Source organism: Pogona vitticeps, chromosome 7, assembly GCF_051106095.1.
Source record: "Pogona vitticeps strain Pit_001003342236 chromosome 7, PviZW2.1, whole genome shotgun sequence".
In the NCBI taxonomy this organism is placed as follows: Eukaryota; Metazoa; Chordata; class Lepidosauria; order Squamata; family Agamidae; genus Pogona; species Pogona vitticeps.
Genome location: NC_135789.1, coordinates 1,887,137 through 1,903,810, shown reverse-complemented (window position 1 = coordinate 1,903,810; position 16,674 = coordinate 1,887,137). Strand labels below are relative to the sequence as shown.

At 49.0% G+C, this 16,674-nt stretch overlaps 2 protein-coding genes across 4 annotated transcripts; one reads left to right on the top strand and one right to left on the bottom strand.

Moving 5' to 3' along the window:
* Positions 1 to 7: 7 nt before the first annotated feature.
* On the bottom strand, positions 8 to 6,452 carry MAD2L2 (mitotic arrest deficient 2 like 2). Of its 2 annotated transcripts, none has more exons than XM_078378964.1 (9): positions 6,373 to 6,452; positions 4,014 to 4,068; positions 3,230 to 3,348; positions 2,434 to 2,505; positions 2,193 to 2,293; positions 1,753 to 1,847; positions 1,223 to 1,296; positions 722 to 814; positions 8 to 523 (listed from the first exon to the last, which is right to left on the bottom strand). In XM_078378964.1, the coding sequence occupies exons 2-9, from the start codon at positions 4,051 to 4,053 to the stop codon at positions 482 to 484; spliced, it is 636 nt and encodes a 211-aa protein (XP_078235090.1). In that variant the 5' UTR covers positions 4,054 to 4,068; positions 6,373 to 6,452; the 3' UTR covers positions 8 to 481. The 2 variants fall into 2 exon arrangements, with proteins under 2 accessions (XP_078235090.1, XP_020637818.1); XM_020782159.3 differs by lacking the exon at positions 6,373 to 6,452 and adding an exon at positions 4,600 to 4,742.
* A 410-nt stretch (positions 6,453 to 6,862) lies between these two features.
* Positions 6,863 to 16,613, top strand: DRAXIN (dorsal inhibitory axon guidance protein). Of its 2 annotated transcripts, none has more exons than XM_020781965.3 (6): positions 6,863 to 6,972; positions 12,121 to 12,604; positions 12,933 to 13,229; positions 14,208 to 14,291; positions 14,585 to 14,674; positions 15,212 to 16,613. In XM_020781965.3, exons 2-6 carry the CDS (start codon positions 12,145 to 12,147, stop codon positions 15,322 to 15,324), a joined length of 1,044 nt encoding a protein of 347 aa, XP_020637624.3. In that variant the 5' UTR covers positions 6,863 to 6,972; positions 12,121 to 12,144; the 3' UTR covers positions 15,325 to 16,613. The 2 variants fall into 2 exon arrangements, with proteins under 2 accessions (XP_020637624.3, XP_072833616.2); XM_072977515.2 differs by having other exon boundaries at positions 14,582 to 14,674.
* The last annotated feature ends 61 nt before the right edge of the window (positions 16,614 to 16,674 follow it).

Here is a 16,674-nt window from a genome sequence, read left to right as displayed (position 1 = left end):
TGCACAATTCCAGAAACCTTCTCTTTATTTACAATCAAAAATATAATGCAGAAAGACCATTGCATGAGACCCCCCCTGGGGAGGATAAGACAAACAAACATTCAAGACACTTTAAATGACACAGATGAGTTTGTGAACCTGAAGAGATTCGCTCGTAAGTCCAGTTGAAAGCCTCAAAGCCATCAAAAAAGAGAGGACTCTCCTCACTCAGGTCTAGAAACTTGTTAAATAAGCCACATCTGGACACATCCATTTGTTGAAAGAGGTATGAGCTCGTTGCTACAAAATTTTCTCTCTCCTAGGTACCAGTTATAAGAGCACTTTTTAAAAACACGTATCCACACAGAGAATGGGGAAATGATTGGGTCACAACAAGACGGTAAGCATCAGAGCACCACTGATCTCCGCAGCAGACAGAGAGCAGGTCGGCTCACTCTCTGGGCCAGTCGGAGGTTTGAAGGCGGGTGAGGAAGGGTAAACGTCAGGTTCCTTTCTGGGCCCGTTCCTCGACGTACAGCTGCATCTATTTTTTTTTTAAAAAGAAGCCACCAAGCAAGTGTGAAAATGGAAATTATTTAGCGAAGTGCTTCCTATAGCCAGGATTTAGGAGTTCTGGGACCCTCCCCGCAACAGGAAAGTGAGTTCTTCAGGATTCCGGGGGGGGGGGGGGGAGGGATGGTTGAACCAGGAACTGCTCTTAAGCTCCATGGGAACGGCTCACCTTTAAAAGATCGGAGGTCATGGTTTTCAGAGGAATCAGCCGTGGGTCACGCATGTGGACGTCCTGTTCGTCAGCCAAGATCCACGGGAAATCCTGCACCAAGAAATTCGCTCAAGTCAGGACCAATTCACAAAAGCATGGGAAACCCTTGATTCCCTTAAGGTGGGGGTGGGGGCCACAAGTCCGGTCCTCCAGCTATTGTTGAACTACAAGGCCCAGCGTTCTTTACTGGACTGGTGGGAGGTGTGATTTAACAACATCTGGAGCCCCCCCCTTTTGCCCCATCTCTACACTCCACCGGGTGGGGGGGGAGCAAGCCAACGTTTATCCCATTTGGTAAACATTGACACTGGAGTTTTTATTTTCTGTAGATTTTTGCACCTGGTGGCTGTCACTGGTGGTCGCTCCCTTTAAAAGAGCAGTACCCCGAATTCTCAGCCTGACCAACATTGCAGGGCTGGCACTGAGGGGTAGCTGGGTCGTGCGGATCTAATATCTCACCTTAATCACTTGAATTTTCTCCATGTTCCGTGTGGCGGCTTCACGGGTATGAACCAGCACAGTAAAAGTACATCCTAGAAGGGGGAAGGAAAATGGTGCATGGATTGGATCGTTAAAAGACCAGAGGAAAAGCTGACTCGGGCACAGACTGGGCACCATTTGAACTCGGCACCTAAAAGCCACCACAATTTCTGCTTCTTTTTTCTTTCCTTTTTCAGATGTTTAAAAAAAAAACCCTCAGGATTCTTGCTGAGATAAATACCAAATGTTAATGTTTTTTTAAAAAAATTAAAAATCACAGATCTGGTTAGGTTTCAGATCAGTTTCACACACATCGATAGAAACCAGTCTAAGCTTCTAGACACATTTTAAAAAAATTGGGTTGAAGGGAGGAAAATACTGCTTTCTGTTACATATGTCTCTTGAGTTTGCTTTAGAATTAATTTCCACCTTTTTTTGGAGGAGATAGGAGGAAACACTGACAACCTCTGAGAGCCAGCGACGAGGCAAATAGGCTTTGTTGGCCCCACCTGGAGGGTTGTTGTCCAGAACGGCATCACACACGCTGATCTTCAAAATGAAGGCGCGCAGCAGCTGTTCCACGTGGTTCAGAAGGGAGTCAGAGCTGGAAAAGACAAGACTGCGATTGTAGACAGGAATGTATCTGCACCATGTGTTAGTTAACAAAACACCAATCTGTGTTATAGAAGAGTTAGTGGATAGGGGGTACGTGCGTCATACTACAGCTGGGTTTCAAATCTACTGCTTTCTCTCCAAAACAGGAAGGGCTATGTTCCTCGGGGATATAATATCATACTAATAATCTTAAGAGCTGAAAGGGATCTTATAAATCATCAAGTCCAGCCCCTTTCAGTGGGAGCAGTCAATCTATATACCAGAGTTCACTCCATCTAAGAAGAGCCAAAGTCTGCACAACTAGAGACAACTGAATGAGCATATAAACTCTTACCTGATGGACAGCAGGGGAGGCTGGGTGATCTCGAAGACAAACCTCTCTACTGGATGGTGCTCCTTATCCAGGATGACCACCACCACCTTTTCCACATCATTCTGAAAAACACGGGAAAGCACAGCGTTGTTGCTAGAGGAAGAACTCTGTGAAGTCCAAAAGCTTGGCTGCACCAAGGCTGAATTAAATGGAGACAAGACGAGGGATTATGACGCCTCCTGGCCAAGGCTTTTGAAATCACCTTTTCCAGCAGTGGCTTGATACAGTGGAGAGTGTCCTGGATATATCGGTTCAATTCCGGGTGGCAAGACATCTATTCAAACAAGAAACTTTGTTTTACACAGACATACATACATTGATTTCTAAAGAGCAAGTCCTGCTCCACTAATCTTATCTGTCTTTTTAAAACGAAAAGGATTGAGGATTCTCGTCTTAGTAGACCGGGGGAAGGCTATGGACATAGTTTATCTTAATTTCAGCAAAGTGTTTTGACTTGGTTCTTGAAATCCAAATTTCAAAGTTGATCCAACCGAATTAGATTTCCAAACTGGATGAGAATTTTAATTCCACAAAGCCCAAATTCCAGCAGTCGGCTTACAGAAGCCACCGTTCTCTAGGTTTTATGTCAAAAATGCAGGGACGTTGTAATTTTAGAACCACAATAAAATGTAGGGTGCTATGGTATAGCCCTGATCTAGCAGAAGGAACTATGACCACTTTGAAAAAAATTTGAGTGTGGGTAGAGAGACCATTTTTGAACACTGCTTTCTAGTAAAACCAAAATTAAACGAAAAAAATTAATATTGTCAGTTTGGGAATTTAATTTTTTTCCCTTCCCTGACATGCTAGCTTTTTACCTGCAGGGCTTTCTTCTTTCCTTTTTTCATGCGGAAGCCTTCCCCAAACAAAGTTGCACTGAATGGAGATGCGAAGGAGGCACAAATAACCGTGACAATACAAACCACAACACAGTGCATCTCTTTTTAAGATCCGTATTTAAAGTACGTCTGTTTTTAAAATACAGCGACCTCTCTCACCTGAACAGGGACATTGTATTTTTTCCTCTTCTGAAAGATCCCCGTGGGGTAAACTTCTCGGACGTAAAGGATGAGGTGGATGGCCACTTCCAGAAATTCAGAGAGCACGTCAGCAACAACTGGAAGGAAGAAGTAAAAGAATCACCAGAAGGACCAAGATGGGGAGAGACATTATAAACGGGGTGTTTTTTTAAAAAAAGCAACACGAAGCATTTGTTGTGAGCTGTTACACTACGCCTGTTTTATTCCAGATTGACTCCCTGGCAAACAGCCCCTGTCTGGCAGATTAATCAACTGTAATTCAGTGGATAAACCAACCGGCACCTATCTGAATGAGTAAAAGCAAATTTTAATCTGCTCTTCCGAGAATCCAAGGAAAACTCGTAAACGTGAGAAGATATCCCATCGTCTTAAAACCTGTGAGGGTTAGCCGTAGAACGGCAGAAAAATTCTGGATGGAGAAAAGGAAAATAAGTCTTTACGCTCTGCGTGGTTCAACGGTGGAACTCCCTGCCACATGAAGGCATCATGGCAGCCAATCTGGCCGGTTTTTTTAAAGGGATGAGAGAAGTCCATGGAAAGGAAGACTACCAAAAGCTGCTCACCCTAAGGGCTGGGGATACTGGAGGTTGTAGTCCAGTAAATCTAAAAGGTAGTGTGTCGGAATGAAAAATAAGAGCCAAAATGATAATAATTTTTTTAAAAACAACAGGCTGAAAACTGTAATAGATTCAAGGCGGACCCCAGATGTGGAAAAGCTGGAAGGAAAAAAAGGGGATGGTACCTTGTCCAAAGTTGAGATCTTGGCGGGTTAAGGTGGTCATCTTTATTGCACTTTCCTGCAAAGGGACAATATTTAATCAGTAAATATAACACGTTCTGACATTTTACTTAACGTGTTTATGTCCAAGGGCTGCCCCACCCAGCAGCTGGAGGCTCCTGGGCCACGATCCACGGCGCCTTTACTCAGGAGTAAATCCTCCCCTCCCCTTTGGCATCCAGGCTGGCTGTTGTACTGTATTTCCCCCCAGGAAAATACAACCTGCAGCAAAACCCTCTTTCCTGCCTAGCTCTCCGGCGGTTTAAAAAAAAAAAAAAAGGACCCCAGCCCTCTCCAAGGCCGCTGAGTCTACTCCCGAGTAAGCAGGCCCAGGATGGGCCCAAACACGAGCTAAAAAGTCTTGCAACGGCTTCATTCCCCAGATCGCGAAGATCAGGAAAGGATACGGGGGGGGGGAGAGGTGCCTCTGGTCTGCTCGCGAGTAAATCCCCCTTGCAAACAGAGGAGCCGACTCAGGAGGACAGCCTGCCCGGATCAGCCCCCCACCCAGCCACCCCCCCAAGACGCAAGGCCAGGCAAGCGCACCCACCTCTCCAAACGCGCCAGGGCGCACCGGCGGCCCCTCCTCGCCCGCCCGGGGATCCGGAGGCGAAAGCCCGGGAAGGAGGCGGAGCGGCTCCCGATCCAGCCCCGGACGCGCCCGTTTGACCGGAGGGGCCGGGCTTGGCTCTTTCCTTTACCCCCCCCCCCTCCCGGCCCCGCGGTCCTACAGCCCGCCGGGTTCAGAGCGCGACGCCCCACCGCCGGGGCGTTTGCGCATTTGTATCACGGGGTGTGTCTGTGATTGATGTATGCACACACACACACACACACGTATTTATTTATGCTTATGTATTTACATAGTAATACATAGTATGTGCGTATATATACATGTCTCACACATTATTATAGGTTCTGACGTAGCAGTTTTCTGAAAGATGGGTACACCTCTTTTTACACACACATTATCAACAATTTCTATATTTTCAATTTCTCTCTCCATTCAATAACTAGGCAAGAAGGGAAAGAAAGACGCCACAGTAAAAAAATTTTTATTCTACAGAATTTCCTACTTTCATTCCTTAATTTAATTTTTCTGGCTCTTGTTTTCTTGTTTAGTAAATATTAAGTGCATTATATAGCTCTCTCGCTCTCTCTAGTGATATCTGTACCTTACACTAGATGGATAGATTTAAAAATACAGATATTGCATATATATCTGTGTGAAAAGATATATGCGTATCTTTTAGAAAACAGCTACATAAAACCTTTTAATCTGTAGGATATGTATAAACCCACAAAATAACAATAATAATCTACACTGAATTTGCATACATACTGTGTTCAAATGTATTTATGTATGGATGTGTTAGTATAGATATACATGATCTGGATACTTTTAGTATAATTTCGCTTTATAAATATCTGGAAATATAAATATTGTTGTATTGTATGTTCCGGGCAGGTCGCCCAAGAAAAACCTGACAGAAAGGGACCCCCTGGGCCAGCCTGAACATGTTTACGGAGCACAAAAGGACCGGCGCTCAGATCTCAAGTTATCAGAGCCTTAAAGAGGAAAAATTCATGAGAGAGAGGGAGGGTGGACCCAGGTGGGGCTTCCCCGGCCTCCCCCCTTTTATCCTGGGGTGGGGTAGGGGTGAGGAGAGGGGGCTCCTGGGGACCAGCTCCAAAGCTGGGCTCTTGGTCCTTTTGTTGCACGCACGCACTCACACGCACGCGCACACGGGGCCCTTCGCATCAGCAACACCTTTGGGAGTTTCCCACAAGCCACCGGGAAAGAAAGGGAAGGAGGAGGAGGAGGAGAGGAAAGCCAGCCCCCCCATCTACTTTGATAAGAGAGGGGAGGGGCGGGAGCTGGGTTGCCCTACCCCCACACAAATACACAATGAACCAGTTACTTACACACACACACAGACACACACACACACACACACACACACGGATGGATGGATGGATGGATGGATGGATGGATGGATGGATGGATGGATGGACAGATATAAACAGACAGCTAGCTTTAACAAGACTAATTTTTAGCACGCGCGCACACCCAAACACACATACTTGTATGCATATATACACACACTGTGCATGTTTGTGTATGCTGCACGTGTGTGCGCGTACACTCTGTATGTGTCATGTCTATCTACCGGTCTTTCTCTCTAATGTGTGATATATAGATATTAATATACTGTATACATTCAATATTCGCCTTTTTCCTGTCTCTCTCTCTCCGTTTGTTCCTGTCTGCGTCCCTCTGTGTGTGTGTGTGTGTGTGTGTGTGTGTGTCCGTCGACCTACCTACCTAGCCATCCTCTGCGTGGAGACGCTTCTCCTGTGGGTCGCCTCGCGCGCCCGCCCGGCCTCCTGTTCCTCCCCCCCCCCCAAAGTGTCGGTGGACGCGACGGGGCGGCCGCCTGTGCCAGCCCCACGGACGCAGCGTGGGGCGTGCTGGGGGTGTGTGTGAGGGGGCTTCTGCGGGTCTCCTCCGAGTCGGGGCGGCGAGATCCGGGGTGCCAGCCTGCCTTTGTCTCCTTTGTTTGCGGAACGTCCTGACGCCCCCCCCTTTTTTCCCCAGCTCGAGGTCGCGCCTTCCGCCCGCCTCCCCCCCCTTTTGGGATTCCTCGCTCTGGGTCGCCCCCTCTAATTTTGTTTCAGACTGGGGGGCATCCACTAAGCCCCCCTCCCTCCCTCCCTCCCTCCTCGGTTTGGGCAGGAATCAGCCACTCTCCCCGCCTCTTATGGGGTGGGGTGGGGGGGTGGATAGATGGATGTGGGGTGTGCGGGGGGGGGGGGAGAGAGGAAAAAGGCCAGCCCCACTTAGACGCCGGGCAGACCGGCCGGCTCGTCTGGGCGAGCCCCATCTCCGGACCGGCGGAGCTGCGCCAGCGCGGAAGTAACGCGGGTGAGTCCCGGCGCGGCTCTTTCCCGAGCAAGCCCGCCTTGGGATCGGGGCCGAGGGAGAGCCAAAGAAACACGAAACAAACCCGGTCCGGGTGGAGGGGAAGGAAGGGGGCGCCCCGCTTTCTCACCCGCCTGGTCCCTCCGGCCGGAGGCGAGTCCGAAGAGGCAAAACGGGGATTCCCAAGGCTGGGGGAGATGAGCCGCCAACTCTCTTTAAAAATCTAGGCAGAGAAAATAACTAAAAATTCAAAGTTGCTCAGCTAGGCAGGTGGGAAAATGAATTAAATCTATTTCTCTCGCGCTCTGGATCTATCGAAAAGGACTCTGGAACTGACCGATACTTGAACTTAGAAGCTACCCAACTACCCAACTACGTACTTGCTCTTCTGTCATCTTGTCCCAGAGTCCTGACTCTCTGGACAGTTTACCAAACAAAGTGACGCCCCTTCAATAGTGTGAAAGTGAGGAGCGCTCTCTCTATATATATTCAAAATTTATTATTGATTTTTTTAAAAAAACTGCGTCTCCCTGCTGGATAGAATAAACTCTCACAAGGTTGCAAGGGAAAAAAAGGTTTACTTCCAGAGAAAGCTAGGAAACAGTTCAAAAGAAATTTGTTTGATGGTGTTGTTTTTTTTTTTTAAATAAAACACAACATATCTTTGTTTATTTATGTTTAGAAATAGCCGTGCCAAAACGTAACAGTAATCCAAACTCTGGAAGTCCAGAGAGTGGAAGAAATTGGGGGGGGGGGGGAGGCCAGAATCTGGAACTTTGTTCTTATCAGGGGTAATGACATTCGTTTTAATGTCGCTTCGTTCACCAGAAGGTGCAAAATGATCAGTGATTCAGAGGAAAAGGATCAGATGTCAGCTGGGGGGTCTCCCTCCTCCAGTTAGCTCCCTTGTGAAGGGGAACTAAGGGCTTGGATCAGGGCCAACTGTGGGGGATCCACTGGATCCCTTCACCACGTCCAACTCAAATTTAAACTAGTCTGATCGGATCACTTCCAACTCAGGTAAAATCTCTCCGAGATACCACCCTCCCGCTTTTGGAGATAAAAGGCCAGTTTCAAAAGCTGTCCCAGGAAGAATTAAAAAAAAATTGGGGAAGGGAGGCATCTTCCAACCTCTTCACTTGGTTGATCTTTCAGGGACAAGCTGAGCAAGGAAGTTTCAGAACCGTCTCATTTGGTGTCCCCCCCCCAACAGGGCTCTCAGCTTGGGGGGGGGCACAGTGTGGGATGTTGATACTTCCTGGGGTGTATTATGTGCACAAAATAGTTCAGCGTATAAACCTGACTCTGCAGACATGTCAGTGGGCTAACAATGGCCCACCTCTGTAAGAAGGGTCCCGGGGGGGGGTCCACTGGCCCAAAATGAATGACAGGACACCCCCCATCTTTCCCGAACGGATACCTTTTCATGTCGGCTGTTGGACACAAGGCGGCTGCCGTCTTCCTCCTCTCTCTCCTGCTGAGATAGTTTAATGTGCAATTTTGCCTTTTGTTGACTGCTGGGTCTTGCTGGGAAAAGCTGGGGGGCTGCTTTTTTGGGGGGGGGGAGAGAGATGGAATAAGAGAGAGGGATCTATGAAAAGCAAAACAGCACAGGAAGGTGCATCAATTGAACAAAAAGACCAAAAACACAGTCAGGTCCAGCTCCGCATTCAGAACTGGGAGGGCCACCTTTCTGCTGGATCTCATCCCCATTCTGATTTTTAAATGTTGTCTTATTTATGTCAAAAAGAAAAGCGGGCAAGTGGGGGGGAGAGGGGAGGAAACCTCCCATTTTCCCTGTTCAAAAATGCATCAGCGTCCCTTTGTACTTTGTGCCAACTTGAGCATTTCTTAACACATCTTTTCAAAAGCTGTGTTAAGGTTCAAAATGAATCCCCCCCCCCCCGATTTTGGCACCAGTTAGTTAGCCAGAGTTTCGGTTGGCGCTGGCTTAGGTTAGCCTGGTTTGTTAGCCCTGGTTTAGTTGGCCTTATTAGTTTATTAGCCTTCACTTATATAATCATAGTTTGTTTGCCATGGTTTATCTTAGCTTTGTTTGTCCGTCATGGTTTATGTTAACCTTGGTTTGTTTCGGCTACAATCTGGATGGCTGTGGTTACAAATCATCCCACAGACAAATAAACAAGTCATAGTTAATTTTTCCTGTTTCTAAACTGTTTCTTTACCATGTCTATTATCTGCTCCCTCTTCAAGCTGAGCAGTTATGGAAATAAAGGAAGACCAAACCATGATTCTGGAATACGGCCTCACAACAAACCATGGTTTAAGGAAACCAACAAACCAACAAGCTATCAACAAAAAGGTTTCAAACCGTGATTTGGGATTTCCCAATAAACCATAGTTTGCCGATGGTTAAAAGTTTAGACACAAAAAGCTAGAGTGTGACAAACCACAATTTTCCCATTTGACTGATGTCCAACAGGCTTTTATTTTCACAATGATCCTGCAAAGTAGGACCAGGTTGTCAGGAAAAAGTGAGAATGCCAGCTCAGTTTGGGGACATCAACGTCAGTCTCCAGCCCCATTTCTTGGGATAGACTAACCTGCAATCATAAAGCAGAGAGATTGAGATGCTTTGAGGGAAAGACCAATGAGAGCAGGTTGATGCACTCCATAAGCATTCCAGAGATGGCTTAGGGTGAAAAGCATGATGGGCAATTCCTGGGGAGTTGTGTGGAAGGCCCGGGACTTGGAAGAAATTGGGTGGGTCTTAACAAAGAGCCACATAAAACTTTTCAAGCCGATCTTGAAAGGAGGCAGCGGGTGGGTGTGGACAATCGGGCCCAACACGGTGCTAGGCGCTGGACGCATTTCAGATGGCTGTTTGGGGCAGGGGGTAGCCGGCCGAAGAACAATGGTGAATAGATGGGGAGACAGGAGGGCAGATTTAAATGGGAAGGAGCCACAGTGGAAGGAATATGAGATCTCTTTCTAAAAGAAAGACGCCAAAGTTGGCACCAAAACCCGGAGAGGACAAAGAGAAACGATGTCTTTACAAAACCCTTTGAATGCCCAGGAAATCATCTGGGGATAATAGAAGACGGGGGTGGGTGGGAAGAGTCTTGAAAACGAGTCCCTAGGGGATATCTTTATTTTATTTTATTTTCCAGAGAGAAGGAAAGAGGGGGGAAGGCAAAAACCCCTCTCTCCCCTTCGTGAAGCCTGTGAGCGCATTGTCTGCCTCGCGGCCCACTCTGTGGGTTGCAGAGAGCCAGCGAAGCATGCCTTTCTCTCTCTGTCTCTCTCCCCTCGGCCCGGCACAAAACTGTCCCGGCTTTGGGGATGGGGAGAAAAAGCAGATGGAGAGACCAACCCAGCGGGGTAGGAAAAAGCCCATTGAGGCCGCACAATGCCTTCTTCCCACTTTTCCGCCTGGCTCGCTGGCCCGCGCACAGCTTGGCCGGCGCGGTGGGCTTCCGAGAGGCCCGTACATCATCTCGGCCACCTCCCCTGCCAAATTCCCTCTAGGAGGTTCTTTGGCACCGGCCCGTGGCAGGGGGTTCAAGGCGGATCACCTCTGACATATATGCACAGAGGGTGGGTGGGAGGACGGACGTTTCCACATGGGAAACCCAAGACCCGAAACCTGGGAAGCATTTCTAAAAAAGCTTTTCTGCATAACTGCCACCTGCTCACGAGTCTCATACGGAAAAGAATGGGGGATCCAAATATTTATTTACATCTGGTTGCTTCTTAAGGCAACGTCTGGCTCTTACCCATCACATTCACAACAGCCTGGCTGGGTAGACCAGGCTGGGCGCATGGGGCTGGCTCAAAGTCTCTCTCTTGAGATGAGGAATCTGAACTCAGACCCTGGAATTCTGAGACCTGGTCCCCAAAAGCTGCCTTTTCCAGGGAGCACGGTGAATGCATGTGCATCCACACAAGCAGGGGGGGCCACAGGGAGCAAAATCACAGGTGGGGCAGGCCCCAAATTTCCAGGGACCCGCCCAATGCCCCATTGGACTCATCGCTGCTTCTGGCCATGACCCCATCCTTGTTCTGAACTGTTCTTCATTCTAATCCCTCTTCAGAAGCTTCGCAAGAGGATGGCAAGAAGGGGGGGCAGGAAGGAAGGACTCTGTTCTCTTTAGAGATAAATTGTTTCCTGCCCTGATAATTTGCCCCGGTTTCCCTGGCCTTGAAAAAGAACATACAGTACATCAATTTTGTCTTCCATCACTCTGAAACATTGACCAGCCAGGCGTCAGCTCCTTGACGAAAGAGTCATGAGATTCTCGCTGATCTATTTATTTCACTAAGCCTTCTTCTCGGGGTTGGGAATGCTTTCTTTCTTTCTTTTCTTTTTGTCTTTATTCTGACCAGATTTCAGGTTTCACGAGGAAAAACACAGGGTCTAGTCCAAGGGGACTAGCAAGCTGGTCGCCTATGATGAGTTAACAATGGCAGCACGGCGACCACGCTGTGAGATTTTATTTTGAAATCGGGAGCAGCGGTTGGTTCCCCTTTTTTAAAACCTCAGCCTGCCGATATTTCTCAAAGGAACGGCATCGTTGGAAAGGCTTCTCTCTCTTCTGCACCCATATTTCCATCCCAGAGCCATTTTGCTAGCCGAGGGGTTAGGATTCGCAGCCACCTGCTAATTTTGGAGACGACAAGGCCATCTGCTCCGACTCTTCTCTTCCTTCCTGAGATCCTTCCAGGGATGGCAAACCAGCTGTGAGGAAGGGCAGGGAGGGAGAGAGGGCGGTTCAGCATGCCAGCCAGCCCTGGAATAAAAAAAAAGCACACACACAACTTTTGTACAATAGCTGGTGTACAACAGCTGGTGTGCGGGCGAGGCTGGTCTCCTATCAACGGGAGACCCTGTCGTTGATGGATTGCCTTAATTTGCATATGAAACCTCTTCCTTTGCATATATTTCTGGGATGCGGGAAGCCCAATTTCGAATGGAAAGTCTCTGTCTGAATGTTTATGCCTGGATTTTGATGCATCCTTAGGGCAATGAGGAATCATCAGGATTGGTCTGACATTCTCTAGAAAGTTGTGGTTGATTTGTGATATCTTTATTCGGAAGTTCTCCAGCAACTCCAGGTATATTTAAGACAAAATCCTCTACGGAATACTCTTTAACTGTGTTTTTTTTCCCCATGGATCCTTTTGTTTCAGGTGAGGGATTCGGTGCCTGGAAATATGGGTCACATCCCTACGTTTGTCTCCTTGACGGTTGTCTTCCGCCTCATTGCCGCCAGCCTGCTGGACTCCCTCGAACCCCTGCCCGTCGTGGCCTCCAGTATCCCAGAGATCGCCAACAGCTTCCCAAACGGGGAAGACTGGGCGCACCCCCCACGAGTCGCAATGCACCGCCGCCGACACGGCCCCAACCGTCACGGGCGGGCCCACCAGCGAGGGATGCCGTCCAAGGCTCGGAGCGCCGGGGAAGGAGCTGGCCCACAGCTCCTAAGCTGGTCCGCTTTGGAGGATCTGGGATGGAGGGAACGTCCTGCCGGCCTCCGGCAGAAGGATGTTTTCCTGGGGTTTGAGTTTCCGTACCTGGAGCAGGAAAACCAAGCTCCTGGAGCGGGGAGAGGAAAGAAGCAGAACCGTGAGCATCGGCGTCATAGCCGGAGAGACCGGTTGAAACAGCACCGAGGTATCCGTCTAGGGCGCGCCCCTGTTGGCGAGAGTTTCTGGTTGCATGGAGAGGATTTCTGGGCTGCAAGCCACCGCTTTGTGATCTGCAAACCCAGAGCCGAGTTCCATGTAGCAGCCCCTGGTCCGCAAAGCAGAGTTCCGTTTCATGCAACTCCTTACCAGGCTGCAAAGCAGGGCTCCCTTTCATGCTAAAAAATGATCAGGCTGCAAACCAGGGCTCGGCCTGTACTCTGCTCATATGCAGAGTTTGAAAAAGGGGGCGAAATTGTGTTTTGCTGCAACCTGCAGGATCCTTTTAAAGGGTTGTCTTTTCCGTTCGATTTCAGGAAAAAGCTCAGATCCAGGGCCAAGCCCACTGTATAAAAAACCCGAAAACTTTGAGGAGCAATTTCAGAATCTCCAAGTTGAAGGTTCTTCTGCAGGCTTGGGTCCCACCTTCCTGCTGGGCTCCACCCCGAAGCCTTCGATCGAGGAAGCTCCAGCTCTCCACGCCACCTCTCCCCGGCCTCAGGCCCGCCTCCGGCCCGAAGGGGATGTGATGCCCACTCTTGACATGGCCCTCTTCGACTGGACGGATTACGAGGACCTCCGGCCAGAGATGTGGCCTCTAGGCAGGAAAAAAGGTGGTATCCGGTCCCTGTGTCCGGGGTGGCCTGGTGATTCCAGTTTTGCAGGGAAAACTGGGAATCCGCTCCGGGAGGGATCCAAGACAGCAAGCCTACGCTGGGGATGGGATTCAGCATATTGGAGAACTCCTGCAAAGTTCGGACTAAAAACCTGAAACGCTGGGATCATCCCCTTCCACAGGCACTGATGGAGCCACATCAGCATTCCCCATGCAGGGAACCCACCAGAAATGTCAGGCAGTGCATCATGGAAGTTGTAGTTTCATGCAATCCCCAGGCAGCATATGATGGGAGTTGTAATTTCACACCATCAGAGTGTGACCTGGTTTGGTTATGAAATGGATTCCCATCATCCCCATCACAAGTGTGTGCTGGGGGTTTCTGGGCAGTAAGATTCTGGAAGGACTGCATGAGGGTGAAGATGGGGGCTTCCATGTTCCATGGGATGAATCAGGTACAGATTTTTGGACCAAGCTTTGCAGAAAATTCTCTCGGGCGCTGAACCCAAACGCTCCCCAAATATGTCCAGCCTTTCAGATCCTTCTCTTGAAGTTAAGGCCACACTCCAGAGCAGATCATAGTCATCAGCTTCCCCTTGGCCCAGGGAAGCCTTTCTCTTCAATGCAATGCAGAATTAAACCTACAGAACTCCTTGCCACCAGGAGAAGAGGCTGATTGGCACGCCTGGGGATGGGCATTAGATAAATCCAGGAAAGAGGGCAAGAGATGTTCGGCTATCGATGGCAGCTATGACGACTCTAGAGGTGGAACCTCCAGCAATCAGCACACTGTAACATTTTTTTTTGCCCTGCTGGCCAGAGAGGATGGGAATTGGAGTATGACAGATCGGGAAAGCACCAGTTTGGGAGAATTTGAAATGGACAAGCTTAGGAATTATGTGTACCTTTTTTTTTTTTTTTAATCCACCTGACTCCTTTATTGCTTCTCCCATTTTGTTTTTCTCCTCTTTCCTAGAGAAACGGCGCAGTAAGAACAGTAGCAACGAAACCACGCCCACAGAAGGGGACCCCTGTGACCATCACCTCGATTGCCTCCCAGGTGGGCACTAGTTTCCATGAGGACTAGCATCACCAGGTGCGAGTAAGATCCTTAGGAGGCACTTACTGCCAGACCACCTGTGGGATGTGAGGCAGAAGCAGAAACATCAGTGGAGTATTTCTTAAGGATGCCTTTCCCTGATTTTGGATAACAAACCCCAAAGTTCTTCATTTGGGGAGTTTATCAGGCCAGAATGGAGAATTATGGGATTGGTAGTCCAAATCCCCCCTCCCCAAATCCCACCCCTGGTATTTATTAATGGTTTCCTCTCTCCTCCCCACTTGTCTTAGCAGGATGTTGCTGTGATTTGCAGGAGCACCTTTGCAAACCCCACAACCGTGGCCTTAACAATAAATGTTACGACGACTGCATGTGTTCAGAAGGTGAGTGGAAGGGGGAGGGGGGAAAACAAAACCATAATGTAATTTCAGTGTGAACTTTTGTGAAGCAAAAATCCACTTCTTTAGACGCAGGAGTGCATATGCATCTCCTGTATATCTATACATATTTGCAGAACTCGGAAAGTGGACGTGTCTTCAATGAATGGCTTGAAAGAGCTCAAAAGTTGCCCTCGGAGGGCAGAGGTGTGGCGCTTCAGCCTTGGTGCTGAATCCGGCCTTCTTAGGATCTCAGTCTGTGAAAACCCAATCAGCTATCTCCGTCACTCAAATTAATATATGTCTGAGGGTTGCCACGAGGAAGGATGGGAGATCTCTGCCTCTCTCCCGGGCTCCCTGGAAGAAAGGCAGGATCTCCGTGGAAAAATCACCAAAATAGACTACAACTCTCATCAGCCCCAGCCACCATCACTAGCGGGTGATGGGAATTGTAGTCCAGCAACATGAGGAAGGCCGCTTCTACCCCTTTCCTCCTCATAATTTGCTTTTTCCCCCCAGTGTTTTCTCTCTTTTTGGATTTAGGCTTGCGCTGTTACGCCAAATTCCACCGCAACCGTAGAGTGATCCGGCGGAAGGGGCGCTGCGTGGAACCAGAGTCCGCAGACGGAGATCAAGGGTCGTTTCTCAACCTCTAGAATGATCTCCCTGTGTGTCGTTTCCCCCCCTCCCCCAAATGGGTCCGAGATATTAATTTATATGTAGTAGTGATGTGGGGGGGGGGGCTGGAGGAAAGAGCCGGCTGGCCAAATGATTTGGATGCAGTTTTGCAGCTATGAAGCTGAAGCAAAGATTCTAGATAATGCAGGATTTAGAAGGTCAACCCACCGAGCCTGGCCTTTTTACAGGAGGTTGAAATGCAGGCAGGGTACCCATGATTCTAGTCGCTTGTGTCTCCTCCTCTTTTGTAAGGCTAAGGGATCTTAGTTGCTCATTCAGGATCAAGCCAAGGAGATCACTGGCCTTGGCAACTCGAGAAAGCCTTCCATTTTGGCCCCTCCGAGGATCCTCCTTCTCCTGCAATTCCACCGACTCTCAAAGGAGGCTGGTTACTGCCTCCCTTCGTGAGTTCCTGCGCTTGGCCTTCTGAGAACTCCCACCTTCTGAGAGCGCCTGTGTCGGAGGGCTGGGGAAATCCTCCAAAAGCGGTCAGGGAGGGAAGAGACGTCATCTTTACTCTCTAGTTGGAAGTATGGGCACTCATCCAGAGACACAACAGACACTTCTCAGCTCTCACTTGGGAAGTCGTGGTGGCTTCCAGGAAAAGCCTGTTGCCTCAATGCCATGGGACACCTTGCAAACTGCTACTGGGGGCCTGATCCAGGCCTGTGCTGCAACCCTGCACGGGGCTGGAGGAGCCGAGGGCAGGCAGAAGAAGGATTTACACCAGCCTAGAAAAGCCAGATTATGCCTCCAGGATGAATGATGGTCATCCTGCCATCTTGCCAGAATCCTGCCCCAATGGATGTGCCCCCATCTGCTTCTGCTTCCTACGGAAACCAACCAGCCAATTTGGCCGTGTATCTCTGCTTTTGCCCAGCTCTGCCTGGTCAGGTCCAAGCGAACCTCCCCCCCGCCCCCGGGAACCCTGAGGGCTAGAAACTTGACTCCCAGAGCAGATACAAAAAAAACATACACAGGTTTCGCTTGCCCACCTCCCCTGCCGACACTCATAAACCTCACCCCTTCTTTTCTCTCCAGCCAACCAACTCATTCAGCCAGCTTTTGGGGGTTCTTATTTATCATGGTTTTAGGATGTTTCTTTACAGGGCAGGGTTATTTTCTTGTGGGGGGGGGAAGGGAAAACGTTTTTGTGTATGGAGTGAAAGGGGCGACCCCTGCTCCCCCTTAGCGACCATGCGGCGATGGGCTTGCATGTCCCAATTTTGAAGAGGTGTAAATAAATAAATAAAATAGTCATCCTTCACCCCCTGGCTTGTCGCCTCCTGTTTTTTTTCTCTAGAGTTTTCCACGTTGGGACAAAAAGA